This window comes from Aphanomyces astaci, assembly GCF_000520075.1.
Source record: "Aphanomyces astaci strain APO3 unplaced genomic scaffold supercont1.12, whole genome shotgun sequence".
NCBI classification, from domain to species: Eukaryota; Oomycota; class Saprolegniomycetes; order Saprolegniales; family Verrucalvaceae; genus Aphanomyces; species Aphanomyces astaci.
Window position 1 is genome coordinate 663,704 of NW_009798275.1, and position 26,142 is coordinate 689,845.

Here is a 26,142-nt window from a genome sequence, read left to right on the forward strand (position 1 = left end):
TCAGAGTACTAGTAGTAGTATTAAAATTTGCTAGCCTACTAAATCCAGAGGTCTTGACACATATTTGACACATCGAAGAAGCAACGGATGATTGCATGCGTGGCAATCGTAGGAGCGAATGTCCGTTGTATCGTTGGTGCATGTGCTAGGTGTTGATGATGCATGTGTATGTAGAACAACCCTTTGTTTGTACGCGCGTATGCCGAAGACGACGACCTGTCCTTTCATTACGTCGCTCACATCGCGTTGGACATTGTCGAGGAACGAGGTAGACGCCACCATCTATCTACATGCATCGCTTGATTGTGCGTGTAGTCAAGCAGTCCAAAGACGACATGTACTTGGGTTTCTTGGGACCTGTCGAAGATTTCCGAGTGTACGTGCGTTGACATATCTGCGATGTTCACGTCGTTTCGTTGTTGCAGGTACGGCTACGTGACAAACACGTTGGTGAAGCTGCTAGCGATTGTACAAGACACCCCCATGAAGGAGTCCGACATGCGAGCGGTACATTCCTCATGCGACTGATGGCTTCTTCATTATCACCTAGTTTTTCTCCGTCATGCACAACTTGTACGTGAACGCCATGTCGAATCCATTTGCCGTCCTCGGCGAGCGCATCGCGTCTGCAAAGTTCGACAGGCAGGTCACCAGTCTGGTCTTGCAGCACAATCAGACCCAGGAAGCGCGTTAACGATTCAATCAATCATTCGATTTCTAGTCAACGTAAATAGACGTGGACAGCAACTTCTTGGCTTTTCGGGGCTGGGGCATGCCGCACCCTTCGCACGAGTCGGCCTCCAGTGGATTGTGCATGGTGCAACGGTTGCACGCCCAGATCACTTCTTCCTTGGTCTCTTCTTCATCGTCGTCAGCGTAACATTCTTGTCCAAGCATGGACTGCAACTCCAAAATGCTCGCCGCCGCCGCTTCCATGCTTGGCTCTTCTTGATGGGCGTCATCGTCGTCAGTGCCAGACAACACATCCATGTGGGTAGATGGTTGCTGATGCTGGCGGCGCGGGGCCGCTTGGAACTCGACGTCGCTCAAGTCGGACACTTTTGGTCGCTTCAGAGTCGGCTTTTCATACAAGTACGCGTCGTGGTCACTCTCAGACTCTTCAACTTCGTCGTCTGAGCTGTCCAACGCCTTGTGGGGCGATCGTTTGATTCGTCCGCTTGGGGCTGGGGGCGTTGGACGGCGCTTGGACGGACGAACACGCGGCAGTTCAACCTCCTCTTCCTCGTCAGACACACCACTCTCGTCCTCCTCCTCTTCGTCGTTGTCGGCATTGCGACGTGTGGCGGCTTTTAGCAAATTCTCTTGGTCGACGGCAAGTTGGTCCTGGCGCTCCTTTTCCGCTCGGACTTGGAACAGCTCCCAATCCACACGGCAGCTAAACACAAAACTGACCTACGCATGTCATGTTTCGGCATGTGGTGACCAGATACTGAGTACCAACGACTGGTTGGCTTGTGCTTCTTGCATGATTTCATCGTCCACTGTAGCGTACGAGTAATGATGGCTCCAGTTGTTCAAGTCTTCTTCCGCAGGCATGCTACAGAATCACCTTAGACAACGCAATAAATAAATAAATATATATATATATATATATATATATATTAAGACGAGATCCACTGCACAAATTTATACACATATGCGATACAATTGCACAAATATATATATATACCCAAGTTGGGGCTGCATGCACCACCATAGAATGATCGTCGCAGCTTTCGTTTAATATATATATATATTAAGACGAGATCCACTGCATAAATATATACACATATGCGATACAATTGCACAAATATATATATATATGGGGCTGCACCACCATAGAATGATCGTCGTAGCTTTCGTTGAAATAAATATATATATATATATATATATTAAGACGAGATCCACTGCATAAATATATACGCATATGCGATACAATTGCCCAAATATATATATATATATATATATACCCAAGTTGGGGCTGCACCACCATAGAATGATCGTCGCAGCTTTCGTTTGAAATGTTGCAGCGAAGGCACTTCAACTGATCGTGCGTGTCCGACGGCGTGCCCTCCATAAACACAAACAGTCTCTACAGTAGAGGTCCCTGTTTTAGCCACAAATACATGGCTAAATTAACGATATTCACCTTTAAATCCTTGGTGGAGAGCGAGTTCACTTCTTCCTTGTCGTCCACGATACTTTGCAGCCCTTCTTTGGACAACTGGCGCTGGAATATCTTTTCCTCGAGGGTACCTACCACACATAAACGTTAACCAATGCAACCACATTTCTATGCAGTGAATGTTGATTCTAAATCATCTTTGGTAGGTACGTATTAAGCAGCACCTGTCGCAACGAATCGGTAGATAAAGCACTGCTTCTTCTGCCCTTCTCGCCAAATGCGCGCCGCCGCCTGTTTGTCCGTGGCGGGGTTCCAGTCGGGATCGAACAGAACCAGCCGGTTGGCGCCGATCAAGTTGATGCCGCACCCGCCGGCTTTACTCGACAGCAGAAACGCAAACGAATTCGACTTGGGGTCGTTGAAGACGTCCACGAGATTCTTCCGCTTCTTGGCAGACGTTGACCCGTCCAAGCTATTCCATGGCATTGTAGTGATACTTCAATGGCAGATATATGTTTGACGGATACCGAACAGCGGGGAAATTGCGCTCCCGACACAGGGCTGACACGACATCAAGAGTCTACTACAATAGTTAGAAATTTTTGAGGTAAACTGCAGTATATATCAAGCGTACCTGAGTGTAATTGGACACGATCACAATTCGGTCGTCTGTCTTTCGCCGCATCACTTGCATGAGCCGGTCCAATACTTGAAACTACGAATAATACAAGATATATATATACAGATATTTATTTATTTTACCTTGCCCGACCATTCAGGATGACACGAGCGTTGGCGATGTCTACAGAAGGTTGTGTAAACAGCAAAAAACAACGACATAGTCTAGTTGAAATATATATACCCTTGTTCAGGAAGGTACGCCATGCAATCTTCAAAGCCAGCAGCGATTTTAGTTTGCCCGTTGGCTGACTGCTCAAAGATCAAGCTCGGATGGTTGCACAACTTCTTGAGGGCTACAGATAAGAGACGGTTGAATGGAAATGGATTTTGTCCATACATCAACTAATATTATCAAGTCGATATATTCGAAATATTGGAGTGTTTGGGTGCTCAATCGAATGAGCAGCACCAAATATCGGCACACAATCGATATACGACCAATCAAAACCCACGACACGAATCAAGTAGCCAATCAAATGATCCATTCGACCAATTCAACATTGAATTAGTGTGTGACTGAATAATTCGTGTGATACTGTGTTTCCATACAAAAGTCAGGAGAAACAATCGATCATCGATAGATTTGGCACAGTATTAGCCCAAAAGTCAGCCAAAGGAGCAAGACAATAATACCAGTAATCGACGACAGGACATGCGTGCTGTTCTTCTTCATCATGTTTCGATACGCGTTGGAGTGCAAAAAATGCGAATAAATCTGCTGCTGGATGTACGACAAGTTGCAACAGACTACTTGCGTCAACTTGGGCGGCAAGAACTTGGCATTCAAGGCGTTCGTTCGCCGCAAGATGAACTGGTTGACAACTTCACACATCTCACCCGAGCATCTACATGAAACCAATGAACGAAAGAAAACCCATAGTAACACCTACCTCTGGGCGTGTTTTCTGTCATGATCGGAACAGTCGGGCTCTCGGCCGACCAGAATCGGACCCAAGTACCGCCGCCGGAACTCCCGCGTGTCCCCCAAGATATTGGGGTTTGTAAAATCCACCATGGCATAAAATTCCTCCAAGTCGTTTTGCATGGGGGTGCCCGAGAGCAAAATCCGCCGCTTGCACGGCAGGGCTGCACGTTGGACGCATCAGACCTCGTGCGGTGTCGTCCAGAACATACCTGCGAGGGCTTGGTTGATTTGAGACTGGGCGTTCTTTAACCGATGCGCTTCGTCGCAAATCAACAACTCACACGCCTGGGGTTCGTTGACGAACTTGGCGGCATGCATGCGAAAAGTCTAGGAGTCCCATCATGTCCATGAACTCCAATGTCTTTTCCGATGACGTCATCTACCTCGTACGAAATGATGAGCACTTTCGGCGCCGTGCTGTTGTTGGTCCGCTTGCTGCCGTTGATAAAGCTCATGATGCCGCTCACGACGTTTTCTCGGCCAGACTCTACAACCATATCAAAAATAACGATGACTAACTACTACTGTAGTATCAGGAGTGATGGTAGTATCAGGAGTGATGGTAGTAGGTTGCATAAACACGCAGGCAGTACCAAACAGGGCGATGGTCTTGACTTTGCCTTTGAGCCACTTGATGATTTCGTCGTCCCAATTCTTGACCAACGACGTGGGGCACACCACGACCGCGCGATTCAAAGTCGGCTTGTCCGGGTGTTCCATGCTCGTGCAGAGCAACGTGTACATGATGGCAATGCTCTACACAAGAATTCACCATTGATTACATACGTACATGCATACGATGTCACCTGCAGAGTCTTCCCAAGCCCCATGTCGTCGGCCAAGATGCACCCGTTTCCTGCAAACCCACGGTTTCCACTGACTACGAACGACATAAGCATATGATGTTTTGGTGTTGACCCATACCGCAGTCAAACACAAACTGGACGCCCTCCCGCTGATGGGGACGTAGGAACTTGCCGATCACCTCGGGGACAACCACCTCAACATCCTTGCCATCAACCACTCCGCTCCATAAGACGAGCGGCTCGGCAACGGGTTCGTCGTCCTTCTTCTTTTCTTCCACTTTGTCTTCTTGGGGTACGACTTCGGGAACATAGTCCATGACAACGTCCACCGCAGGCTGAACTTGGGTCATGGACGTTGGAACGTTTCCCCATCGTCGTCGAGACCCAAGCGTCTTGACGCTCAGCAACCGCACGCTTTCCTGCGTCCTCAAGCTTTCACATGGTGACTTGAATGGTTTGAACAAGCATTCCAGGTCCCGCAGCGGATTCAAGAACGATAGAAAGGGCAAGTTCTTGATCACCATGTCGCCCGACGTGTAGTTGTCCGAGCGCCGACTGGATGATGATGGTGGTGCTCCATTCGGCGACACAAACTGCTTGTTCCTGTCGCTTGGGAATGCCTTTGGGCGCATTCGGAGCAGGCTCATCTTCGTCGGATGCTGTCCTTGTGCGCCTTTTTCAAATCGCGTTTCCTTTCGCGGGAAAGCAATATCCGGATAAGGATGCACATATCCGGATGACAGTGGTTCGACAACATGCGGCGTCGTCACGCTGGACATCGCTGGGATGGACAAGAACATCACACCAGCCTTCATTTCAACACATCGAAGTATCTCAGGCTGATGCCTTTCAGTTGGTTGAGTTATCGTCCGTCAAGTGCTGCTCCATTATTAGCGCACTCAGCCGACATTGGACTTGGAGAACGGACCGATCGAAGTATAAAGCAAAACGACGATACAGTATCCACCTGGAAGTTGCACGTCGACACCGCCCATGAATTCGAATCATTTAAGGGGACGCAAGGCACACATCTGTTTACATTCCAAAGGGCTCTGCATTGCCGATGGGAGGACGATCCGAGCGAACGACCAACACATCGGCATCCACAGTCGACGTCATGAGGCAATGTGCGGTTTTGCGAAGCAGCACCGAAGGGTTGTCAGCCCTTGGCTCGTATTCATAGATCGCACCTTGCTTGAACTCGGATGCGAGATCCAGTACAGTTTGTCGGGTGTTGTACGCTTCCTGGGGCGGACAAGCAATCACAAACCCAGGCTCACGCCATTCCTTGGAGAATCCAAACGAGTGTCGAACCCAGCAGGTATCCGGAAACACCACCGACTTCATCCGCGCCTTCAGTTTGTCATGCGCCGCATTGTTGTGTTCTCGAGAGCAAAGCTCGCCCATGGGGTTCCACGCGCCAAACGCAAACAGATGCGAGTGCAGGACCGAGGGGGGGTATGCCGGATGGCGATCAGCATCTTGACTTTCTCCATCCAGCAATGGTCGGGAATACAGAACACCATCCACTCCAGGGACATTGATCCAGCCATCATAGGATGCAGCCCACAGGTCCTTCAGGGTTTCTTCCATCTTGCGCGTGGTGCTAAACGAGCAGAGTCGATGCAGCATTCATGCATGAATCAATCCAATGTTCGTTATCCGGATGTGACCCTGATCATTCAAATTTGTCATAGAGGATTATCCGAACAGCCTATGTGTGGTGTTTGCTTCGCAAAACGAACAATTCCTCGCGGCGCAAGGGACCCGACGGCCAGTAGCCATGAGTGTCCTCGATCCATCCAAGGACAAGTTAGCATACTTCAAGGACAACATTCAGACAGCAGAAGACCAGGTACGACGTCCCTCCACTGGACGACGTACAGGAAGTCAAGCTCTGTTCAATCTTGCCATGGATAATCCACTTGTGATGCGATTGTAATGAGGATACTCATTCGTAGGAGGACTTTGATGCGAGTCAGTACTACTACAATCGACAGGAAGGGTTCTTCAAGGCAGCGCAATCGGGTCTAGCAGGTTGGCACCCTAGTGCATCCATCATGACTTCGAGGCCGTAGGCAACGACGGTCTTTCGCCCGGAGCAGGATTGACCATGCCTTCGATGCCACCTGGTGCGTTTGGAAGCTTTGGAAGTTCAGGCAGTAGTTCGCAGTCCAGCATGAATTCGGTACGGCCCGACGAAACACCATCGTCGACCGACTTGACAAAATTTAGTTTCTTGCGGCGACCACGACGGGGTTGGGGATGGGAAGCATTGGCATGTCAAGCATGGGCATGGGAGGTGGTGTTGGCATGGGGATGGGCATGGCAACTAGCAACACCGCGAGCAACATCAACGTCCTTCGGCCGACACCGGCTGCGCCGACCAGTGCACTTCCTGCGCACGAGATGAACTACATGGCGCGTACATTGAGCACGGAAGCCATCCCTACCGCGCCGAAAGCACCGCGCCAGATCTTTTCGGACAAAGGCCCCGACATGTCCGAGTTCCCCGCGCTCACGTCTCGGTAGTGCCACGCCGACGTGACCAAACTTGGTGACATGGTGTGTAGCTCGCTATCGCTGGACGTCGACACGGGCGCCTCGTACCGCCAAAACTCGGAATTTGTGATTCAAAAGGAGGACTTTCCCGCCTTGTCGGCGTTTGGGTCGCAGCCCTTGACCAGCAACGAGAAGGCCATGTCCACGACCAACGACGCCATGCTGCAGCGCCACCAGCCCACGACCACCAACAACAATGCGTCGATCGGGTCTCGGTCTTCTGGGGGCAGCCTGACCAACTTCTCCCAAGGCAATTTTCAAGCCAACAACTTGAACTCGTTTCCCACGCTCTCGGAGGCCAAACAGGTGCGTGCGTGTGACGTCGTCGGGTTGTTGTATGTGACACCGTACGTGGCTAGGGCAACGGCGCGTCTGACAGACAAGACGAACACCCCAAGTTTGGCTTGATTGGCATGCTGCAGTTCATGCGACCCAACGACTCGGAGCGGACGCTCGTGCACGGCTACGACTTGACATCGCTCGGGATGAACCTAAACTCGTCCGAGTGCGTTGCTTTGCTGCTTCTTGTATATGATTGTCCTTTTACTTTGACGCTTGTATTCACACTAATTTCATTCTCACACACTAATTCGTGTTTTCTGGAATCCGATGGGCTCGATTCTTCTGCCGATGCTAGTGTACTGTACATCACATTTGTCGTGATCGATCCTCCTGTTTGTATCAAATATCGACAATATATACAATGTCCACCGACGAATGAACTTGTGTGGCTGTAGATCGCTGCATCAGACGTTTGCGTCGCCGTGGGCAGACGGCCCGAGCACAAAGGAGCCGCAGTTCAACCTGCCCGCGTGCTACTACAACCAGCCGCCCGTGCTCAAGACGACGCACTTGAGCAAGTTCCAGCTAGAAACGCTCTTCTTTGTCTTTTACGCCATGCCCAAGGACGTGGTCCAAGCCTATGCGGCGCAGGAGCTGTACATCCGCGAGTGGCGCTACCACGTCGAGCTCAAGCTCTGGTTCAAGCGGCAGCCAAACGAAGGCAGCGGCGTGGCGCAGTTCATTTACTTTGACATCAACACGTGGGAGCGACGGTTGTTTGGTGGCAACACATCCGGAGTTAGTGCAGGGTTCATGGGCGAAGACGACATCCGAGTCAAGTTTAGCAACAGCGCATAAAATATACTAACTAGTCGTTGGATTTGGGAATACTAGTGTAGTACATAGCACTAGTCAAGTGTGGTTGGTGGCGCGCCACGTCGACCGTCCGTTTTCGTAGGCAGTTTGCATCAGCTACAGCAGCAGCAGCATTATGCCACGTGTCCAACATGATACATTCCACGTGGTACCTTGTTTTCAAACTTGAGGTCGGCCACTTGGGTTGAGAGGGACGATAGCTCCATCTACCAACAAGCAGCTGTGAGAACCTACCGACCAAATTGGAGAGGGCTGTACGTCAAAGTGGGTTTGAGCACTTTTCACCGTGGCGGTGGCGTCGGCCAGTTGCTTTTTCAAGTGACTGATTTGGCGCTACAGTTTCGAGGGCTGTTACAATACACATGTATGTTGTTGTGTTTTGCTTTGAAACCTCCTTGGACGACAACTTGAACGCGTGGTCTGCGGCGAGCTGCTTCTCCCGCTTCGCACTCGTTGCTTTCGACAGGGCTAGCGCAGCCCGCAAGTCCCTATGAACCAATGAGCCCAAGGTGTTGGGGGGTGGGGGGGTAGGTTGACGGAATTTGCCCACTCATTCTGTCGCTGCAGACGGCTGATGGTCAATTGCATTTGGGCTCGCATGCGTGTCAAGCGCAGTTTCATGCGTTGATCTTCGTGCGTTCGATTGTAGGGGGTCACACTTTCGGACCAAGCAGACATACACGGACGACGGGTGGACGACTCCTGGGGGGAATCTCGCTTACTCAGTACAACGAGCATTTCTTTGTGTACCTGGTTGTTGGCGTCGTCTTCGTCGTCGCGTTCATCTGGAAGGACTTGGTTTAAAATGGATTTCATGTGAAATGCCTGGGACGACGACGACGTTGGCAACGGGGATTGATTAGAACTGCTAAACGATCCACGGAGATTCGTCAATGTCAATTGCTCGAGCACGTTCAAATCGAACGGACTTGTACACATCTCCGTGTCGCCCTGTGTTGTAGGAAGTACATGAAAACCCATCCCCACACCCCCCCCCCATGAAAGTTGTGAGATCTCACCTCTGTCGACGCAGTTTCACTCATCGCGCCATCATCGCCTCCAAGCATGTCCGACTGAAGGTTCAAGATGGACCGAGTTGAAAGCCGCCTTGCATTCGGCGGACGGACGGAGCTTGGCGGCGGGGGAATATCGCCCGCTCGAGCCTTCTGTGGCGTTCGCAGAGTGTATTTGGACGTCGGAATGGGCTCGTCAATCAAGTTTAACGCGTACGCTTCGTTGTTAGCATACGACACGAGGTCGTCGAGGGTGGGCTCTTCATTTTCACTCGCCCAGCGACTACTCATTGCCAAATGCTACGTACAGTTTCACATGTGTAACCCCCACCACGGTCACTTTACGTCAATCGCAAAACGACGTCTCCCCAAGCGCACTACTGTACTAGTTCGTATGTGTGTGCAGTTCCTCGAATGCATGTGCTTACTTTAAGCCCTGTACTGAAAACGGTCTGTTTTGCACTACACCAAGTGGCGGCGTACAACGGTCAGGTAAAGCTGGCTACAGGCAGAGATCTAATCATATACTAGTATGTATGTCGAGTGTCTAGCAGCATGCAAGTCCTTGGGCTGCACACGAGCACAAGACGCTCGCACGAGTGGCAAACCAAGGTCTAGTATTGTTCTTTTCCAAGACTGAGGTAGGAAAGACAAAGTTATAGTCGACAAGATACTGTATTGCATTCAGACGCGGATGGAGTTGATGCCATAATGACCATCCATATATGTAGGCATCTCCGTGATGGATAGCCATGACATATTTGCGCTTGATCGTCGTGGCCATCGGTAGGTTGATCTGTACGAACCATTCCATACATGCCATTGGTCGGATTTGACCAGTAAGAAAACTTCAACCTCCAACTTCAAGTTGGAAATTCAATCAAGGTCCACATCATGGGGTTGTTAAAGGAGACATTTGACAAAAAAGGCATTAAATCATGTCGATGCTTCAGCTACAACACCCAAATAGAATAATTGTCTACTCTTCGTCGTCGTCCCCTTCTTCATCGTCGTCGTCGTGAACTTCTTCGTCTACTTCTTCGTCTTCTACTTCGTCTTCGTCGCCATCCTCCGCCCCCTCGTCGTCGTCGACAGCAACACCACCGTTCTTGTACGTCGCCAACGCTACTTGGTATTTGGCTTTTGCCTCCGCAGCGAGAGTGTGGTACTTTGCGCGCTTCTTTTCGGGGACCGCTCGCCATTGTTCCGACAACAGCGGGGCGATTTCTGTGATGGATTTGGTTGGGTTCTTTTCACGAATCGCCGGGCGAATTTCCTGGCAAAAGAAAAAGTACGCGGACAGTGGCCTCTTGGGGGCATTCGGGTCCTTGGTTTTGCCACGCGCACCTTTGCCTTTGCCAGAGTTTTCGTACTCTGGGTCCGGGATGTACTGTTCTTTCTCGTCCAGGTATCGGTCCTTGTCCGATTGCGACAGCTTCTCGTACTTCTTCTTGCCTTGCTCATCGATTTGTGCCCAGCGACGGCCGATTTCCGACGACACTTCCAAGAAGCCCAACTTGGGCATTTCAACTTTGAGAATCTCCCGGCATTCCTTGCCGAAAAACATGAACGGAGTCAACGCACGCTTGGGCGCATTTGGGTCCTTCTTCTTGCGCGGCTTGCGGGTCTGCTTGCCGGCGGCAGCGGCACTGGCAGCACCACGCTTGCTGGAGGTCGTTTCTTTCTTCGCTTTTGCCGGTCCGCGCCCCATCGTCAAGTCTGTCGCCTTGCTTTGGATTTGAAAAGTGATCCACCCTTCCGCAACTCCACATACAAAGTCCAAAGTTAAATTCAAAATCGGAGTCGAAACCCTTCCCTCCACCTCAAATTCAACCTCAAGGCTTTGCCATACTGAATCTCATATATTTCTCAAGGGGCGACAATATATGGGAAACCTAAACATCGGGTAAGGTGGGGCTTCTTTCTGACCATTACAGCCAATCAAAACAGCGTCGTGGCATTTCTATGACATATGATTGGCGGAACGAAATACCATAAAAGCTGGCATTGTAACGACCCGCGTCGCCAGCATACAAAAATCAAGGTTATTTCAAGGGGTAGGTTGTATGGGAAGAATAACTGATCGAATGACAGAATAATATTTCATGTCGATTAATTTAAGTTTGTTAAATTCAGCCTTGTGAACTGTATGATACTGTGTATAATTTTATTCAAGTAACACTAGTAATAGAATGTGTAGAATGAGTGAGAGATTTGTGTCCAAAATTCACATGCACTCCAAGAACTCGCACACTCCAAGATTCATTTATTGATCTTTTACCCAAAATTTGGACTTTTGTGTTGATTCGCCAAATCCATCGATACTGCCTTTTGGATATAAAAATCGTCACACTAATTTAAGTCACACACTAATTCGTGATCTGGGTTTTGATTGGTCGATCGATTGTCTGCTGCTCATTCGATTGAGCACACTAGAATTGCCGTCCGACGTGTCGTGTTGCCGACTTCATTGTTGACTTTCCCATCGATTAACTATGCCGCGCCACCTCTTACCTCTTCTTCCATGACATAAAGTGTACCACAGATGCTGAAATTATAAGCTCAGCCATCTACCGGTAGAATCACAGCACTTCGTCGACCCGACGAAGCTCCATTGACACCCGGCATCTATCTCATTGTATCGATCATTCCCTATTGTCAATTCGCAAAGTTGCAGTTACACGTTCCACCGTTAGCTGTAAGATGCCTCAAACCAATGTTGTATGCATCGAAAACTATGTTATTTAAATATATATGTATAAAGCCAATGAAACTAAGTACCATTATGCTTTTTATTTTCGAATTCAATAGTCCACATATCGGGGTCCAATGTTGAGGCAGTTGGAAGTCGCCGCGGCGTCCGTATTCGATAGTTTGAAAATTGCTTTGCGCGAGCCATGGGCACCGTGTTCGGTCGAATCCATGAAGAAACCCCGAAGTACGAGAAGCTCGGGTGCGTTGGGCCAAATGACAATATTGAGATCCGTCGCTACGATCCGGTGTACGTAGCGTCGGTGTCTTCCAAAGATATTCCTGGGGTCACCACGAACGTTCAGTTTGCTCGAATGGCGTTTGGGGCCCTTGCACGCTATTTTGGCGTGTTCAGTGCACCAGAGAACAGGCCTCACTCGGGGGAAAGCGACCCTGGGGAGACCATCCCCATGACCGCCCCTGTAGTCGTGACCACGGCCGAGAATGCAGAGGCGGAAGGTGGTGAGCAGATTGCCATGACAGTGCCGGTGGTGATGTCGACGTCGAATGACAGCGTGGACATGTCGATGAGTTTCATCCTGCCATCAAAGTTCGAAAATCAAGTCCCTCCAACTCCATTGGATCCCAAGGTGCACGTCAAGAAACTCGAGTCTCGTCTTATGGCGGTGAAGAAGTTCTCGGGCGAGCTCACCAAGTCCACTGCCGAAGCCGTGGCCTCGGAAGTGATTGGTGTGTTGGAACTCGAAGGCAAATTCAAAATCAAGCGAAATGAGCATGGACGTCCGGCGTGGGAGTACATGGGGTACAACGCTCCGTACACCCTTCCTTGGTTCAAGACGAACGAGGTGGCTGTCCTTCTGGATGACGTGATTTTGACTTCCTCGAGCTCAAGCGCAGACGAATAGTCCTGCCCGCAGTTGTGATCTCAGTAACGTTACTGCACACCGGTATGTATGTACCTGTTATGCTTCGTGTCCAGTCATTTGATGTTAAGAGCACATGCACCAGGGCAGCAGCTACAATACTTGTCCCGGCACTTGAGCTACTAAGTTACGCCAACTTCGTCATTCGATCACCTTTTGGCCTTGGGAAGGCAACTGAAGATTGGAAAATGGGTTGTACGAGCTCAAATTTACAATATGTATGCATATTTAAGCCTGAATTTTGAGTACAATATTTATATATACGTATATTGGTGGCTTGGTTTTCGTAAGCCCGCATAAAATCGTCGGTGTCGAAACGAAATCTTTCCAATGCCATTGTCCATTTTCCGGAGGATTGCGAGGATGGGAGCAGTGTTTGGCAAGATCAGCGAGGAAACGCCTCATTTTGTGAGTCTGGGACGCATTGGCCCTAATGGAGACATCGAAATCCGCCGCTACGACCCTCTGTACACGGCGTCCGTGTCGTCTGAGGACATTCCTACTACTACGACGAGGGCAGAATTCACTCGAGCGGCGTTTGGAGCCCTTGCGCGATACATCGGCGTGTTCGCAGAGCCGCAAAACAAGCCTCGTTCGGGGGAAACTGGCCCTGGAGAAGCCATTTCCATGACCGCTCCGGTTATCTTAGCGTCAGCCGAGAATGCCGAGGCGGACGGAGGGGAGCCCATTGCCATGACCGCTCCTGTCGTGCTATCCGCTGACCGCGCGGACGACACCATGAGTTTCATCCTTCCGTCCAAGTTCATCAAGGAAGGTCACGAGCCGCCCATTCCGCTGGATTCGAAGGTGCGCATCGCGAAGCTCCCTTCGCGCGTGTTGGCCGTGAAGGTGTTTTCTGGTGAACTCACCAAGGACATTGCCCAAGTGGTGGCGTCCGAAGTGGTCGGCGCATTGGAACTCGAAGGCAAGTACACTATCAAGCGAAACAAACATGGCCTTCCAGCGTGGGAGTACATGGGGTACAATGCGCCGTTTACGTTGCCTTGGTGCCGGACGAATGAAGCTGCGGTGCTCTTGGACGACGTGGCTGAACTCCCAACTAACTAAGTAAAAGGGCCATACCATGTTGTAGTTCAAAGTAGCTAGGGTAATATCTTAAGGTTTTATTTGTTTTGCGTCACTACAACTACTAACGTATCTACGAGTCTTGGCGCATGGACTGGGTCAGTTTGCCCCAGTTCAAGAACCACAGCTCCTCTTCGCGCAGCAAAGTCGTGTACTTGCGACCCATCGCATCCATCGTCTCGTCTAGCCAGCCACAGTACGCTGCATGCGTTTCGTTGCGGCTTTTCACCGCCGCCCGATGCGCGTCTGTCAGGTACGCCACGCACACCGCCGTGTCAACGTCCGCCGGGTCTACCGGGGGCACCACACCGTCCGTCGTGTCTTGTTTGATGGATGCTGCGACGTCGAACGCGGGGACCGCCGGCAGTCCCGGCCACGCGCGCTTGGGAAATCGCTGGGTCTCGTTGGCTTCATCGAGGGCGTCTCGCTCATCTTCTGAGAGTTCCACCGCCAGTGGATCGCCTTGTTCGAGCTTTCGCAGCGCCTTGCGCAGTCGTTTCAGGGACTTGCGTTTGTGGGTAGGCTCGGTGTCTTCGTGGGAGTTGGACCCCTCGGCGCCCCCCGATGCAGCTGGGGGTTGAATGTCCGCCGTCATGGTGCATGTGTCGAGGATGGACATCATGGCGCGAAACACGGCCACCAGGCGCCGGTGAAACCCGCGGGCGTTGACGACGTACTCGACCAGCACCTGCCACCGAACCGCCCGAATCGCCTCCTGCACGGCCGCCGTCCTCGTGGCTTCTTTGACGCACAAGCCCTCGACGACGGCCACTTGGTTGGGGCTGCACAGGTCCGGCGTAAGCTTGGCCCGGTGCTGGTCTTTCAGCCCCTCCCACGCTAGAAACTGCTTCTGAAACGCCGCTTCCACCGCCCCCACGCGGCTCTGCACGGCGGATTTGGCCCGGCGGACGATGTCCTCCATCGCCACGCGCGGCGCCGTCGCGAGGGCCGCTTCGAACGCGTGGACTTGAGCGCGATACGCCGCCACTTGATGCCGAACGTACGCGACCGACTTTTCATGCTGTTCGTGCAAGTACGCTTGGAGAGTGTCTGGGATGCTGTGGTCGTCCAGCGGTTTCCCTTCAGCCGCAAACAACGCGCGGGTGTCGGCCACGCATTGTACTTCGAATTGCTTGGTGATGTCAAGAAAAGATTTGGATACGGCGGCGCTGGCGGCGTCGACTGGCGCGTCCGCGTCGTACTTGGTAGACGCTTCCATGTCGTCTTTGACTGGTTGGGGGGCCAGCTGCATCTTGTTAGTCAGTACCCCCAAGTACAATCCCCGAGAGTACACCAAGTGGCGGAGTTCCAACACGACTTTGCGCACATGTCGCGCGACGTTGCTTGGGCCCTTTGGTCCTTTGGGTCCGCATGACAATAAAGATGATCATTAACGAAAGAATGTACATGGCTAGTGTTCAGAGGTAGATAAAGACTATAAGTGGGGGGAAACAGTACCTGATGGAACAGTGGCGGTGGTGGCGGCTTGGGTGAGCACGTGCAGGAGGTCGTCGATGGAGCTGGCCATGTTGTCGGACCGAGTCATCTCACTTCTCAGCCGCTCCTGGGCATTTCGTCGCGGCATGCCGTACTTTTGTCCCAGTCCTTCCTTCATGGACAAGTTTTGGAGGCAGCTGTGGTACCTCGTTTTGAACGTGGCCTGTGTTACATATTAGGTCAAACAGATTCAGAAATTTCTCGAGAAATGGGCCGCAACGCACCAGCAACGCGCCGACGCGCCCTTCTTGGCCCTCAAGCGCGTCTATCGTGGCTTTTCGAGCAGCCACGGCGGCCTGGATCTGCGTTTCCGCCTCGGTTACGAGCACTTGGACCAGTTTGACTTCGTCGGGGTGGTAGTCGCACCCGGAAATGACGTCGCAACTGACCAAATCGGGAAAGATCTGGTGGGCACATGTCGTCACGAGCTCTCGACAGGTCGCGATCAGTGCGAGGGGCTCGTCTGTGAGGTACACGGCCATCTTGACGCGCAAGAGGTCCCCCCACGCGGCTTTGAACTCGACGTGAACCTTCTTGGATCGACTCTCGAGACCCTGCAGCGCCGCCAAGCTTGTTTGCATGAGCAGTTGCGACTGCAGTCCCAGCTGGGCGTTCTCCTGGCCCCGCAGACAACCGAGTGCTTGGTCGTGAAGTTGGACAAACCTGGCTTCCTGCACCGCCAGTTTCTTGAGCACATTCTTTACATGCCGGCCGTGGCGCTGCCGGTGGCTCACGAGCTCCCCTGCGCGGGGCTGGTAGATCTGGACGTCCGTGCGGCCCTTGCGTGGCCAGTGCATCCGCAGACACTCCTCCAAAAGGAATGTGTACGCGTCCAACCGGGCGGTGGCTTCGGCGTTGGCCTCGTCCAAGTGGGCGGCACTCCGCGACTCGAACAGCGTCATGGTCGCATCGCGGAGGCGAAGCAACATGGAGAGGAGCGTCGACTTGGGAACGTCCAACACGGCAATGACCGACTCGAGGGGGATGTGAATCTCATCGACAGGTTCTGGTGGGGTCTCGACGGGGGATGCGGCGTCGGGAGAGGGGACGTCTGGGGAATGGTCCTGCAACACGGCGGCAGATGCACCACGGGGGGTGCCTTTGGTTGGTTTCGTCGTTGTTGGGGGCGGAGGCTCCACCGAATGGGGGGTTGGATCGGGCGACGGCGGTTCGGCGTCCTGTGGCGGGGTGTCGTCGTCGCTGGGCTCTTCGCCAGGAAGGAGGATCTTTCGCTGAAGAATGCGCCCGAGAATGCTGGTCACGGACTCGCACTCTTTGTATCGACAGCCGTTTTGACTGCAAAAGGCAGCGACGTCGACGTCACCCTCACCGGGCACTATAGTGGTCCTAGAATCGGGGCGAGAATGGGAGTGATCGAGCGCTGTGGCGGAAGCATGCGAGGCGTCTGTTGGCATCGCTGCTACGGTTGATGTGGACGGGGACGCCTTCATTGAAGTCGCGGGAGGATCGTGGGCAGTGTCGTAGGGGTCATGATGATGCAGTGACGTGGTCGAAGGAGGAGACGTCGGTGTCGACGGTGGAGGGGAATCGATAGCAGCTTCGATCCGTTCGGCACTGAGCAGGTCGTTGATCGCCGTGGACACGCCCAACGACGGCGACAAGAGCCCAAAGAACGCGCACAGCTCGTTCTGGAACGCATTGTTTTGCCTCGAGATGGCGATCGGGTGGTTGGTCGACGCCAGCGACACCTTCTTGTTGTACTTTCGGTACTCGTCCTCCAGCCCTTCAAGCAGTCCGAGGCACCCGGTGAACTCGCGCTCCAACGTCGCTTCGTCCGGCGCATGCCGCAGCGCCGACCGTTTGACTGCAAACTCGGCCTCGCATGCCGCCACGTTGCCGTCGTGCGTGTCTTTGAGCGTGTCCAGCAGGTCCATGACCGTCAAGTTGACGACGCGGGTCTTGTCCTCGTAGTTCTCGACGCACGCGACCAGCTGGTAGAAGAACCGCGCGATGCGGTCACATGTGACGTGGAGGGTCGTCGTGTGCGCCTCCAGCCCCGAGCCGACCACCGCCACGAGCGCGTCCATTTCCCGCTCGCGTTGGGCCATGAGGCTGTTGCATTCGAGCGCGACGATGGCGTCCACCACCGTGTTGGCGTGGGTCTGCACCTCCAACGCCTTCAGAATCACGTGCAGCAGCGCCTGGAACGGCGGCGGCAGGTCCGTCGTGTACACGAGTGTGCCGAGTCGCCGCTGCGCCTTGCGGATCCCTTGCATGTCGGCGATCTGGAACGCATCCAGCCCGATGCCTTTGCTCTTGACCGCCGCGGCGGCGCTCGACTGCGCTTCGTTGTCTTGAATCAGCGAGTCCAGTTTCCGACCAATGTCGTCCAGCTCGAGGCGAAGGGTGTCGTCGATGCCTTGAATGCCCGCGAGGATCGTAGTTTGTGCCAGCAACGTCGGGAGCAACGGCACGATCTCGTTCTTGGGCGCCTTGCGCAGCCGCTCCAGTGTCGCTTGGATCAGTTTGCGCTCGGAGGATTTGCCCTGGGCGTCCAAAATCGCCTCCATTGGCAGCGCGGCCACGAGCATGGCCACTCGAGGGACGAGTGCTGTCACGTTTTCCTGGTAAATCATGTCGGGCGACGCCAGTCGGTCTTCGATGGCCGCCAATTCGGCGCGTAGCCCGCCCGAAATCCGAAAGAATTCGTCCAGGTTCTTGTCGGCCAGAAGTGTCGTAAGCTGGGTGGCGATGGTCGCCAGCGCGCCTTCCTTGGCCTTCGCCCCCACGCGGTGACACGTCGCACGGAGCAACTCCCTCATCGCCGCCGCCTCGGCCACAATGTCGCGCTGGCACGTGAATAGCTGGTCAAAGTACGCTGCGTTGCGCTCTTCTTCTTTCTTGTACATGTCCGCCAGCGCCGACACCATGCGCTGGACCTTCTCCGTGGACAACCCTCCGGTCACAAGGCCATCCAGTTGACTAAGCAGCGCCAGCCGCTCGTTCGTGTGCACCGCCACTTGATCTGCGCGAAGTTTCTCCAGAATCGCATGCAATCTCGGCGGGTGCGTGTACAAATCGGACTCGAGCGTGGCCTTGAACATGTGGATCGCGTGGTCGTGGTTGAGAACACGCCAGTGCCGCTCGCAGTCCTCCCACGTCGTCCGGACGTTGACAAACTTGTGCACGTCTTCCTTGAGCATGCGGCTGACGAGGTGGCAGTGGCTCCGTCGGTTCGTGATCAGCACCACGTTCAACTCGTGCGCTTCGTCTTCGATGGCGCGCTCTACTTCTGGCGGGAGCACGTACGCCGCCGCCACGCATGTCTCTGTGAGCAGTTGCAATTCCGCCCCTGCCAGCGCTGACCGCGTCTGCTCGATGGCTTCGAGTCCGTCTCCAAAGTGGCGGATGGTGCAGGTCCTCCCGCTCCACAACTCGTTCAGATGGGTCCACTGGTCCACGACCATCGCGTGCGACGCTTGGATGAGCCACGGCTCATCGGTGAGGAGGGCGAAGTGGTTGGCGGTGGCGGCGGCAACCCCTGCGAGCTCTTCCTTGATGGCGTCGCTGATGCGTAGGATGTCCGTCTCTAGCTGGTCGCTGATGGCTTTGAGACGCAGTTGGTACTGCGATTGGGCGGCCGTGTGCCGGTCCCGTCGGCGCTTGGCGTTGGCCGCGATCTTGTCCACTTTGTTTGTTTGGTGGGTGGTTGTGGTGGTCGTGACTTTTTGGTGGTGCAGCTCCCGCACCTCCGTGACCGCCACCGAGTCCTGCGACCCGTCCGTGGTGGCGGCGTGCCGCTGACGATATGACAGCATGTCGGACGCGGAGATGTTGAGCTGCTTGATGACGCCTGCCTTGGCTTCCTTCTTGTGAAAGTCGCGCGGTTTCTTGAGGGCCGCAAGCAGCGCCTGCTCCGCCTCAAACTTGGCATCGAGTTTCGACGTGTTATTGTCTTCATGCGCTGGTGGCGCCGCCTCGTACGAGTCCTCCTCGACCTCCATCTCGTCGAGAGTTTGATGGGTTCTGGTGCGACGGTTGGGATCGTGTAACCGATAGCCGTTTCAACAATAGACACAAATTATCACGCAAGGTAGGTAGTTTGCATTGAGTGCACTGTTTAGACTTATTAGCGAAAGCTAGCCGCGGTCAAGTGACGAAGCTCCGAGTAGTCCTGTTGAGGCAGCAGCGACGCTTGAATCTCGACGATTTCCACGGGTTTGGGCCGAACGATGGCGATGTAGCCTTGCGTGAACGGCTTCGTCGTCAGCAGGGCCGGGGTCAGCAGTTCGTTGATCTCAATCAGCGCCCCTCGGATGCAGCTACGATCAACATGGTCATGGCCATAGTTCAGGCGTCATGTGTACGTACGTACCTGCGAAAGTTGAATGTTTCGCCGTTCGTGCAAGTCACGCGACACACGACCGTGTCTGGGTTGAGCCACACGCCGCCTTTCTTTTTCTTTCCCGTAACTTTGCTTTCGACCATGGACGGTTCAAAGTCCACCGCTTTCACAGTCAACCCGCGGGTGAAGATGCAGTGTCCTGGCGCAATCCCAACCTAAATGACGACGGGATGGGAGGATGACGTGGCAGAGCAGAGTGTACGCACGACGCAGAGGCGGTTCGAGTGCATATTGACGTATTGATCCTCCGATGGTTCGCCCATAATGTCGGCCGCGTACATCCGAGTGTAGTACCGGTCCACCTAGGTACCGAGTTAGCGCGTTGAAGTCGAGAAATGACGGCAGACGGACCATGGTGCCCGTGCGCGCCACGTAGTCCACGACTGTCGCGTCGTCCTTGTGCACAAACTTGTCCGCTTGCCGCTTCTCCCCTTGGTCGCGGATAAGCTTGCGCTGCGCCGTAACGGTAAAGGTGCCGCCGTCCGTCAGCTCATCGCTGTAAGAAGCTCATCATTAATGGAAGGGGTCGGATTGATACGACTAATCGAGTTCACGTACAGGCCGTGGGCATATACGCATTCTGGAAACGGGCATCCATCGGGTTTGTCGAAATGGCGGCACAGCTGGGTTTTCTTCAGCGCCAAGCGGCGTTCCCGGCGGCGCTTCTTGCCCAGTGGCTTCTCGAACACGTCCGTCTTCTCGATGGATTCATTCTGTTCGGCATGTCCGACTTCCTTTGCTTCATCTACCGACACCAGCGTCGGCGCCGTCGTGTCACTGCCGCTTACCTCCATTCAACTTACGATTGGCGCAATGAAAACTCAAACTCCGGATAATGTCGAAATCATTAGCCGGATAATACTTTGAGAGTAACATTTTGTGCGCCGTCGCGACGTTGGTGCATGGGCTTGAAGGCAGTTGGCGGCCTTCCTGCTCACAATTGTCCTCACGGCCTTGTCATCCTCATCAATTGCGCCACCTGTGTCCTCGCCGCAGCCTCTGTCGATGAACATTCTGATCGTGGAGGCGGATGCTTGGTTTGAAGGCCATCGCAGAGTCCGCGTGGCGAAAGGCGCATCACTCGACGACATCCACAGTGCGTTGTTCGATCAACTACGTCTTTCAAGCAACGTCATATCGCCAAACCAAGCAACTCATATTGACATGTCTATCTCCATGTTTAATCCCTCGACCCAGTGTATGGTGCCACTTCGTCACGGCGACCAAATCCAGTCGCACACCCGAGTCTTCGTCGCACCATCTCAATCCACACCGCCGCCCGTATTGGCCATAGCGAGTCGTTCGTTCGGATTGGCGTTTGAAAAGGGCGAGTTCCTCATCCATGGCACCCCGCTGTACATCGGCGAAGTCGGCAACACTGGCAAGGGCACGGGATTGACCATTTGGGACGGATCCGTAGTGCTTGCCAAGTACCTCGAACACGCTACCTCCTCGTTCGTTCAAAACGAAGACAGCGTTCGTGGCAAACGAGTTCTAGAACTGGGTGCTGGGACGGGTCTGGTGGGATTGGCCGCCGCCGTGTGCGGCGCGTCGCACGTGACGCTCACAGACCTGGCCTACACATTGGACAACCTGTCGGCAAATGTGCGTGCGAATGCTAGCTCGATCGCCGCGACTTCGGTGGACGTGGCCGAGTTGGATTGGTTCAAGGCGGCGCCTTTGTCCTTGACCGACAACGTCGACGTCGTCGTGGGGTCGGACATCGTCTGGGTTGAAAGTCTCATCGACGCATTGGTTGCGACCATCGCAAGTCTCTTGACATGCGATCATGTAGCTGGCAGAAAGAAATCCATGTTGCTGGCCCATCAGACGAGAAGCGCCGCGTCCGACACCCGTTTCTTCCGCCTCTTGGACGCGCACCACCTCGTCGTGACGATGATCCACCCGCCTGCATCGATCCTCCCACTTGACAAAGTGATTCGGCTGTTTCGGATTCAGCCCCCCCTCCCCCACGAACTCATAACGTTATAATGTAAACACGTTTATGTCGCTGCTAAGAGTGTTGCTGCGAAATGAACACAACCAACGCTCCCTACCTAGTCATGCGCGTGTCCGTAGCAAGACTTGGTAGCACTCATGTAATCGACGATGTCAAATTGATCGTGTACGTAATGAGTATTGCAATTGAAGTCTGAGCATGCTGTTGTACGTTTGTCATCGCAAAGTACTTATCCCACTTGAGTGATCATCGAGAAGGTCTTCCAAGTCGAGGAGGACGATGCTGTCACTAATGCTGTAACATAAGAGCGGAGCTACAATTGGCATGTTCCTTTGCCGGAAGAATGAACGTGCCAACATGGAAGCAAAGGATTGCTTCTACGACGAACGTACGATCGGTTGGGTTATGGTTGGGGATTATCTCTATTAAATCGAAGAAGGGGCGCGCCCGTCTTGGTCCTTTGACGCTGGGTTGTGTCCACCTATCGTGCGAAGGAAGGAGGTGACGCCCGTCCTACAGCTATGGGGTGTTGGAGACGTGCTGCTTATTCGAGCTCGCCGACGCCGCCCATCTCAGTGATCTTGGCCAGCAGTTCCTCGGCCTCAGCCTTCTTCAACTCCTTCTTCAACACCGCGGGGACGGATTCCACGAGTTCCTTCGCTTCCTTCAGACCCAAGCCCGTGATTGCTCGGACTTCCTTAATGACCTTGATCTTGTTCTTGGCGTCATAGCTCACGAGCTTGACGTCGAATGCAGTCTTTTCTTCCTTCTTCTCTTCTTCGACGGGGGCCGCGCCGCCGCCGCCGCCGCCCATGGCGAAGCCCATTTCGGGGATGTCAAACTTGACCTACACAAACGCACCATCAACACCTGCGCAGTGTGTTGCTTGAATCATGGAGGTGGGGCATACTTGGACAGCCGTGGACAATTCCGAGATTTCGATCAAGTTCAATTCGCAGATCAAGTCCAACACTTTTTGCACGCGAGGGGTCAAAGCGAGTTCGTTTTCAATGATCTTTTTCTGGGTTTCCGTGGCCTCCTTGACTTCCAAGAAGCGAGGCACGGAGGACGAGATGGCACGGCGGCCAGCCACACCGCGGGTGACGGAAGCTCGGACTACACGGGTCAACATGATGCAGCAACGGAAATGACACGCCCAACTATCGGCCTCAAACGACTGGTGAAAACGGACACTCCAGCAATTTATATTGAGAGAAACTCGTGGTTGTACGTACTATGTACCCTGAAATCCAATACAATTCATCGATTAAACGTACGTACCCTGTACGGCGAAGTAGAAAGTCTGTATTTTTATAGTACCTATTAAGTTGCGCAAGTTATTAGTTAAGACAGGTGTATCTTGACAAGTAGTACTACTAATATTAATAGTACCACATACTAGTACTACTACTACAGTATAAATAGTATTGGAAGGTATACAAACTTAATTGAATGGTCTTATTTGTATGGGGGTGTTCAAGAATGTATCGTTTCCATGACCATAGTGTCAATTTTGGATATCAAGCGCGATCCTAGTTCCCGACCAGCACGACGATGATGCATATCAAGCCCAAGAACGAGCATGACATTTGGGAAGAGCACTACCCGCTCCTGCAGCCCAACAGCACCAACAACACGCTGCCGATACACAACTTCTTCTCCCCAGAGGTCGTCAACGCGTACACGTACGGCGTGCATGCGTTCGTCGTGACCCTGGTGACGCTCTCCATCTTGTCGCTCACGGGACTCGTGTTGTGCCAGCTCTTCTCCCTCTCGAGTCTCTTCTGTGCCCTTTTCCGACTCTTGTGGCTCGTGTCCCCTGCGGTGGCAGCGCTGTCCCTTCGACACATCGCCGGCACGCATCTCAACTTCCGGTACAACGTCATGGCATTTCCCATGTGGGAGATCCCGCCGCTCGCCGACTTGTTCCGATGCTACCCCAAGTCCTCCCTCGCCCGCGTGCTGTCCATGAGCTTCTTCATCCCACTTCTCTGTCAGGTCGCCGCGTACACCCTCGTCGCCGCCACGCGCATGGTGAACCCCGTACGTGGTTGTTCTTGATGTTGCAAGTTTCCTCACTTGTTGTCCAGTTCAATCGGCCGTTTGTCGAGCGCGCCGAGTCCGTCTTCAGCTTCGACAACCAGGACGCCAAGGACGGCGGGCTCGTGTTCTACGTGTTCTACCTCGTGGTCGCGGGCATCGTGTGGGACCCCGTGCCGCCGCCGCGCTTCGACTTCGGCGTGGCGCTCAATAGCCGGCCCATCGGTGCGTTTCGACGCTTGCTTCGTTGAGTGTCATTAATGCAACAGGATGCAGTTGGCTGCTGCTAAGCTTGTTCCAGGAAATCGGGTGGAGCGGCGCCCTCTATCCGGGTACCCTCCATATATCCATATATCTCGCTTGATGGAATCCTCTGTAGCGCTCGACATCATCTTTGGCCACAGCGCGTTCATGGCGTCTGTGGTCACGGGCGTGATCTGGGCCGTGTGGCACTGGCCGTTCATCATTGCCGAGAAGTACAAGATCATCCCGCCCGGCTCGGGGTACTCGGTCGTGGACGTCGAAGACTTTCAAGTGCTGAGCGTGCTGAGCATCTTCACGATCCTCCTCGTCGGCTCCCGCATCATCATGTGTTGGATCCAAGGCAAGTCGAGCTACGTGATTTGGTCCAGCGTGCTCTACCACGCGTCCCACGGCTTGTACGTGCTGCTGATGTATAAATATTATGTTTATCAGATTAATTTCATTGGTCGGGTTTACTTTCAATATTATGTCATCGTAGGATATAATATATATATACATATAGGTATGTATGTGCCTACATTTGAGAACATATTAAAATAGAATCTTCCATACTTTTTTCCACTAGACTATATACTTGGAAGTACTAACTAGTATATATATGTATATACGCCTATATTTGATGAAAACAGTGGAAAAACCGAATAGAATGTTCAATTCGTTGTTTCCACTCGAATATATATATATATATATATATATATATATATATATATATATATATAGACGCCTACATTAGAGAGCATATGAAAACCGAATCTTCCCTACTTTTTTCCACTCGGATGTATATATTATATATATATATATATACAGTTGACAACAAGGTAACCAAGAGGGTGTGCTGTGTAGGTTCATCGTGAGCGTGTTCGGTCAGCTCACAGGCCCTTTGTATGAGAAAGCGGACGACTACCCGTACTTTTCCAGCGAAGGCAGCATCTGCCTCGTCGTCACGACGTGGTTCTCGACGTGCATCCTCTCCCAACTCTTTCGCGGCAACTACTTTAAGCTGTTTGCGCGTTGGCGGAAGCAGCGCTACTGATCCATCTATTAATAGCATAATACAACTACTAGTATGCAGTACTAGTATGTACTAGTGCAGTGTCTATCGTACTAGTATGTGTCCTTGGTTGATTTCGGGCATGTAGGCTTCTATGGATTATAACGACTTCACACTATATAACGTTGTCACACTATATATGTATGTGTGACTACTTGGGAATGTCGGGGTACGGAAGGTAATCCTTGTAGCACGTCTCAAATACCTTGTCCACGCACAGCGCTTCCTTGCCCATGCACATGGGATTGAACTGGAGCGAGAGCTCGGCGCGGCGGCGCACGCAAACCTAAGAAAGGATGACAGCATCATCGACATGTAGAGATGACGGAGCGACGTATGTACCTGGTGCTGCTTGGCGATGTTGAAGTGGCCTCGGAACACTTCGAGGTGCCAGTCGCAGTCCCCGCTGAGCGCCGCCGCGCGGATTTCGCTGCAGGCATGGGCCTCGCAGTCGGACTTCCAGTCGACCTGGGCGCGGCAGTGGTCATATGCGTGGATGAGCTCGTGTGCTAGCGTTCGGTCCATCCACTCTTGGTCCTTGATGTGGTTCTGACACAGCACAACACCAGGCTGTCCGTCTTCGTTGAGCTTGAACCCGCCGTTGATGTTGCCTTCGCAATGCTCGCTGGTAAAGAAGTCGGGAATGTTTCTCACCTTGCATCCCATCTTTTCCATGGCTTGGACGAGGAATGTCACCTTGGAACCTACGTCCATGGTCTCACCGATGAGCATTGAAGAAGAGGTATGACAAGGAGCTTTCTGCATGGCGACTTGCATTTGTTCATGGCGTGGTCGACCATGCTGTTGCAATTCTCATGCTGCGCCGCTGTGTCTGCGGTCGCAGGTCCCGCCGACGTCATGTCTTTGAGCACGTTTTCCATTGTGTCCACTGAGATGAGTCGCAATAGTCACGCCGTCGACTTTGAGGGTATATCCGGACTTGACCGGATACGACGAACGTTGAAGTGCAGAA

At 53.0% G+C, this 26,142-nt stretch overlaps 14 protein-coding genes across 24 annotated transcripts; 6 read left to right on the forward strand and 8 right to left on the reverse strand.

The window, feature by feature from the left end:
- The first annotated feature begins 62 nt into the window (after positions 1-62).
- H257_06273 (hypothetical protein) lies at positions 63-1,605 on the forward strand. Its single transcript, XM_009831442.1, has 5 exons — positions 63-120; positions 175-268; positions 316-376; positions 426-507; positions 551-1,605. Exons 1-5 carry the CDS (start codon positions 88-90, stop codon positions 692-694), a joined length of 414 nt encoding a protein of 137 aa, XP_009829744.1. The 5' UTR covers positions 63-87; the 3' UTR covers positions 695-1,605.
- Positions 366-5,184, reverse strand: H257_06274 (hypothetical protein; the record flags this gene model as incomplete). Of its 3 annotated transcripts, none has more annotated exons than XM_009831445.1 (16): positions 366-1,408; positions 1,459-1,558; positions 1,971-2,092; positions 2,150-2,256; positions 2,350-2,597; positions 2,653-2,705; positions 2,760-2,840; positions 2,888-2,927; positions 2,988-3,099; positions 3,440-3,651; positions 3,697-3,892; positions 3,941-4,058; positions 4,115-4,218; positions 4,325-4,487; positions 4,538-4,611; positions 4,656-5,184. In XM_009831445.1, the coding sequence occupies 16 exons, from the start codon at positions 5,182-5,184 to the stop codon at positions 1,397-1,399; spliced, it is 2,271 nt and encodes a 756-aa protein (XP_009829747.1). In that variant the 3' UTR covers positions 366-1,396. The 3 variants fall into 3 exon arrangements, with proteins under 3 accessions (XP_009829747.1, XP_009829745.1, XP_009829746.1); XM_009831443.1 differs by having other exon boundaries at positions 366-1,413; XM_009831444.1 differs by having other exon boundaries at positions 366-1,558.
- Positions 5,185-5,360: 176 nt separating this feature from the next.
- On the reverse strand, positions 5,361-6,197 carry H257_06275 (hypothetical protein). The gene has a single exon (XM_009831446.1). The coding sequence runs from the start codon at positions 6,167-6,169 to the stop codon at positions 5,573-5,575; it is 597 nt and encodes a 198-aa protein (XP_009829748.1). The 5' UTR covers positions 6,170-6,197; the 3' UTR covers positions 5,361-5,572.
- A 51-nt stretch (positions 6,198-6,248) lies between these two features.
- H257_06276 (hypothetical protein) lies at positions 6,249-8,271 on the forward strand. Of its 6 annotated transcripts, XM_009831447.1 has the most exons (7): positions 6,249-6,392; positions 6,499-6,574; positions 6,616-6,725; positions 6,773-7,065; positions 7,111-7,405; positions 7,459-7,604; positions 7,837-8,271. In XM_009831447.1, the coding sequence occupies exons 1-7, from the start codon at positions 6,321-6,323 to the stop codon at positions 8,237-8,239; spliced, it is 1,395 nt and encodes a 464-aa protein (XP_009829749.1). In that variant the 5' UTR covers positions 6,249-6,320; the 3' UTR covers positions 8,240-8,271. The 6 variants fall into 6 exon arrangements, with proteins under 6 accessions (XP_009829749.1, XP_009829754.1, XP_009829751.1 ...); XM_009831452.1 differs by having other exon boundaries at positions 6,499-6,725; XM_009831449.1 differs by having other exon boundaries at positions 6,616-7,065.
- H257_06277 lies at positions 7,605-9,571 on the reverse strand. Of its 2 annotated transcripts, XM_009831453.1 has the most exons (7): positions 9,277-9,571; positions 9,008-9,208; positions 8,808-8,959; positions 8,649-8,745; positions 8,516-8,590; positions 8,410-8,463; positions 7,605-8,353 (listed from the first exon to the last, which is right to left on the reverse strand). In XM_009831453.1, the coding sequence occupies exons 1-7, from the start codon at positions 9,559-9,561 to the stop codon at positions 8,294-8,296; spliced, it is 924 nt and encodes a 307-aa protein (XP_009829755.1). In that variant the 5' UTR covers positions 9,562-9,571; the 3' UTR covers positions 7,605-8,293. The 2 variants fall into 2 exon arrangements, with proteins under 2 accessions (XP_009829755.1, XP_009829756.1); XM_009831454.1 differs by having other exon boundaries at positions 8,516-8,745.
- A 578-nt stretch (positions 9,572-10,149) lies between these two features.
- H257_06278 (hypothetical protein) lies at positions 10,150-11,041 on the reverse strand. Its single transcript, XM_009831455.1, has one exon. It carries the CDS (start codon positions 10,979-10,981, stop codon positions 10,250-10,252), a length of 732 nt encoding a protein of 243 aa, XP_009829757.1. The 5' UTR covers positions 10,982-11,041; the 3' UTR covers positions 10,150-10,249.
- A 1,126-nt stretch (positions 11,042-12,167) lies between these two features.
- On the forward strand, positions 12,168-12,937 carry H257_06279 (hypothetical protein; the record flags this gene model as incomplete). Its single annotated transcript, XM_009831456.1, has 1 exon — positions 12,168-12,937. The coding sequence occupies one exon, from the start codon at positions 12,168-12,170 to the stop codon at positions 12,885-12,887; it is 720 nt and encodes a 239-aa protein (XP_009829758.1). The 3' UTR covers positions 12,888-12,937.
- A 316-nt stretch (positions 12,938-13,253) lies between these two features.
- Positions 13,254-19,470, reverse strand: H257_06280 (hypothetical protein). The gene is made up of 3 exons (XM_009831457.1): positions 15,713-19,470; positions 15,450-15,651; positions 13,254-15,350 (listed from the first exon to the last, which is right to left on the reverse strand). The coding sequence occupies exons 1-3, from the start codon at positions 19,451-19,453 to the stop codon at positions 14,065-14,067; spliced, it is 5,229 nt and encodes a 1,742-aa protein (XP_009829759.1). The 5' UTR covers positions 19,454-19,470; the 3' UTR covers positions 13,254-14,064.
- On the forward strand, positions 13,255-14,114 carry H257_06281 (hypothetical protein). The gene has a single exon (XM_009831458.1). It carries the CDS (start codon positions 13,269-13,271, stop codon positions 13,971-13,973), a length of 705 nt encoding a protein of 234 aa, XP_009829760.1. The 5' UTR covers positions 13,255-13,268; the 3' UTR covers positions 13,974-14,114.
- A 61-nt stretch (positions 19,471-19,531) lies between the features above and the next one.
- Positions 19,532-20,668, reverse strand: H257_06282. Of its 2 annotated transcripts, XM_009831459.1 has the most exons (5): positions 20,413-20,668; positions 20,206-20,350; positions 20,061-20,156; positions 19,825-20,009; positions 19,532-19,771 (listed from the first exon to the last, which is right to left on the reverse strand). In XM_009831459.1, the coding sequence occupies exons 1-5, from the start codon at positions 20,646-20,648 to the stop codon at positions 19,579-19,581; spliced, it is 855 nt and encodes a 284-aa protein (XP_009829761.1). In that variant the 5' UTR covers positions 20,649-20,668; the 3' UTR covers positions 19,532-19,578. The 2 variants fall into 2 exon arrangements, with proteins under 2 accessions (XP_009829761.1, XP_009829762.1); XM_009831460.1 differs by having other exon boundaries at positions 19,532-20,009.
- A 67-nt stretch (positions 20,669-20,735) lies between these two features.
- On the forward strand, positions 20,736-21,846 carry H257_06283 (hypothetical protein; the record flags this gene model as incomplete). The annotated part of the gene is made up of 1 exon (XM_009831461.1): positions 20,736-21,846. The coding sequence occupies exon 1, from the start codon at positions 20,860-20,862 to the stop codon at positions 21,844-21,846; it is 987 nt and encodes a 328-aa protein (XP_009829763.1). The 5' UTR covers positions 20,736-20,859.
- A 339-nt stretch (positions 21,847-22,185) lies between these two features.
- Positions 22,186-22,992, reverse strand: H257_06284 (ribosomal protein L7/L12). Its single transcript, XM_009831462.1, has 2 exons — positions 22,725-22,992; positions 22,186-22,661 (listed from the first exon to the last, which is right to left on the reverse strand). The coding sequence occupies exons 1-2, from the start codon at positions 22,944-22,946 to the stop codon at positions 22,359-22,361; spliced, it is 525 nt and encodes a 174-aa protein (XP_009829764.1). The 5' UTR covers positions 22,947-22,992; the 3' UTR covers positions 22,186-22,358.
- A 343-nt stretch (positions 22,993-23,335) lies between these two features.
- On the forward strand, positions 23,336-25,240 carry H257_06285. 2 transcript variants are annotated; one of them, XM_009831463.1, is made up of 5 exons: positions 23,336-23,857; positions 23,905-24,079; positions 24,124-24,186; positions 24,234-24,513; positions 24,962-25,240. In XM_009831463.1, the coding sequence occupies exons 1-5, from the start codon at positions 23,369-23,371 to the stop codon at positions 25,149-25,151; spliced, it is 1,197 nt and encodes a 398-aa protein (XP_009829765.1). In that variant the 5' UTR covers positions 23,336-23,368; the 3' UTR covers positions 25,152-25,240. The 2 variants fall into 2 exon arrangements, with proteins under 2 accessions (XP_009829765.1, XP_009829766.1); XM_009831464.1 differs by lacking the exon at positions 24,962-25,240 and having other exon boundaries at positions 24,234-24,757.
- On the reverse strand, positions 25,142-26,075 carry H257_06286 (hypothetical protein). Its single transcript, XM_009831465.1, has 3 exons — positions 25,945-26,075; positions 25,512-25,873; positions 25,142-25,455 (listed from the first exon to the last, which is right to left on the reverse strand). Exons 1-3 carry the CDS (start codon positions 26,048-26,050, stop codon positions 25,321-25,323), a joined length of 603 nt encoding a protein of 200 aa, XP_009829767.1. The 5' UTR covers positions 26,051-26,075; the 3' UTR covers positions 25,142-25,320.
- Positions 26,076-26,142: the final 67 nt, after the last annotated feature.

Bases quoted from the DNA above. Each gene is read 5' to 3' on its own strand.
- H257_06282 (XM_009831459.1), bottom strand. From the start codon at position 20,648: ATGGAGGTAAGCGGCAGTGACACGACGGCGCCGACGCTGGTGTCGGTA. The intron at 20,157-20,205 runs GTCCGTCTGCCG...CTCGGTACCTAG, and splicing joins TGGCGCGCACGGGCACCATG to GTGGACCGGTACTACACTCG. The intron at 20,010-20,060 runs GTGCGTACACTC...GTCGTCATTTAG, and splicing joins ACTCGAACCGCCTCTGCGTC to GTTGGGATTGCGCCAGGACA.
- H257_06277 (XM_009831453.1), bottom strand. From the start codon at position 9,561: ATGAGTAGTCGCTGGGCGAGTGAAAATGAAGAGCCCACCCTCGACGAC. The intron at 9,209-9,276 runs GTGAGATCTCAC...CCTACAACACAG, and splicing joins GTGAAACTGCGTCGACAGAG to GGCGACACGGAGATGTGTAC. The intron at 8,354-8,409 runs GTACCACGTGGA...CTGCTGCTGTAG, and splicing joins ACCTCAAGTTTGAAAACAAG to CTGATGCAAACTGCCTACGA.
- H257_06286 (XM_009831465.1), bottom strand. From the start codon at position 26,050: ATGGAAAACGTGCTCAAAGACATGACGTCGGCGGGACCTGCGACCGCA. The intron at 25,874-25,944 runs GCAAGTCGCCAT...CCATGGACGTAG, and splicing joins CGACCACGCCATGAACAAAT to GTTCCAAGGTGACATTCCTC. The intron at 25,456-25,511 runs GTACATACGTCG...ATCCTTTCTTAG, and splicing joins ACATCGCCAAGCAGCACCAG to GTTTGCGTGCGCCGCCGCGC.
- H257_06278 (XM_009831455.1), bottom strand. From the start codon at position 10,981: ATGGGGCGCGGACCGGCAAAAGCGAAGAAAGAAACGACCTCCAGCAAG.
- H257_06275 (XM_009831446.1), bottom strand. From the start codon at position 6,169: ATGCTGCATCGACTCTGCTCGTTTAGCACCACGCGCAAGATGGAAGAA.
- H257_06285 (XM_009831463.1), top strand. From the start codon at position 23,369: ATGATGCATATCAAGCCCAAGAACGAGCATGACATTTGGGAAGAGCAC. The intron at 23,858-23,904 runs GTACGTGGTTGT...CTTGTTGTCCAG, and splicing joins CCACGCGCATGGTGAACCCC to TTCAATCGGCCGTTTGTCGA. The intron at 24,514-24,961 runs GTACGTGCTGCT...TGTGCTGTGTAG, and splicing joins TACCACGCGTCCCACGGCTT to GTTCATCGTGAGCGTGTTCG.
- H257_06276 (XM_009831447.1), top strand. From the start codon at position 6,321: ATGAGTGTCCTCGATCCATCCAAGGACAAGTTAGCATACTTCAAGGAC. The intron at 6,393-6,498 runs GTACGACGTCCC...ACTCATTCGTAG, and splicing joins TTCAGACAGCAGAAGACCAG to GAGGACTTTGATGCGAGTCA. The intron at 7,066-7,110 runs GTAGTGCCACGC...CATGGTGTGTAG, and splicing joins TTCCCCGCGCTCACGTCTCG to CTCGCTATCGCTGGACGTCG.
- H257_06284 (XM_009831462.1), bottom strand. From the start codon at position 22,946: ATGTTGACCCGTGTAGTCCGAGCTTCCGTCACCCGCGGTGTGGCTGGC. The intron at 22,662-22,724 runs GTATGCCCCACC...GCGTTTGTGTAG, and splicing joins AATTGTCCACGGCTGTCCAA to GTCAAGTTTGACATCCCCGA.
- H257_06281 (XM_009831458.1), top strand. From the start codon at position 13,269: ATGGGAGCAGTGTTTGGCAAGATCAGCGAGGAAACGCCTCATTTTGTG.
- H257_06273 (XM_009831442.1), top strand. From the start codon at position 88: ATGATTGCATGCGTGGCAATCGTAGGAGCGAAT. The intron at 121-174 runs GTCCGTTGTATC...ATGTGTATGTAG, and splicing joins TGGCAATCGTAGGAGCGAAT to AACAACCCTTTGTTTGTACG. The intron at 269-315 runs GTAGACGCCACC...TTGTGCGTGTAG, and splicing joins GGACATTGTCGAGGAACGAG to TCAAGCAGTCCAAAGACGAC.
- H257_06280 (XM_009831457.1), bottom strand. From the start codon at position 19,453: ATGGAGGTCGAGGAGGACTCGTACGAGGCGGCGCCACCAGCGCATGAA. The intron at 15,652-15,712 runs GTGCGTTGCGGC...TATGTAACACAG, and splicing joins GGCGCGTCGGCGCGTTGCTG to GCCACGTTCAAAACGAGGTA. The intron at 15,351-15,449 runs GTACTGTTTCCC...GCGGACCCAAAG, and splicing joins CACCGCCACTGTTCCATCAG to GACCAAAGGGCCCAAGCAAC.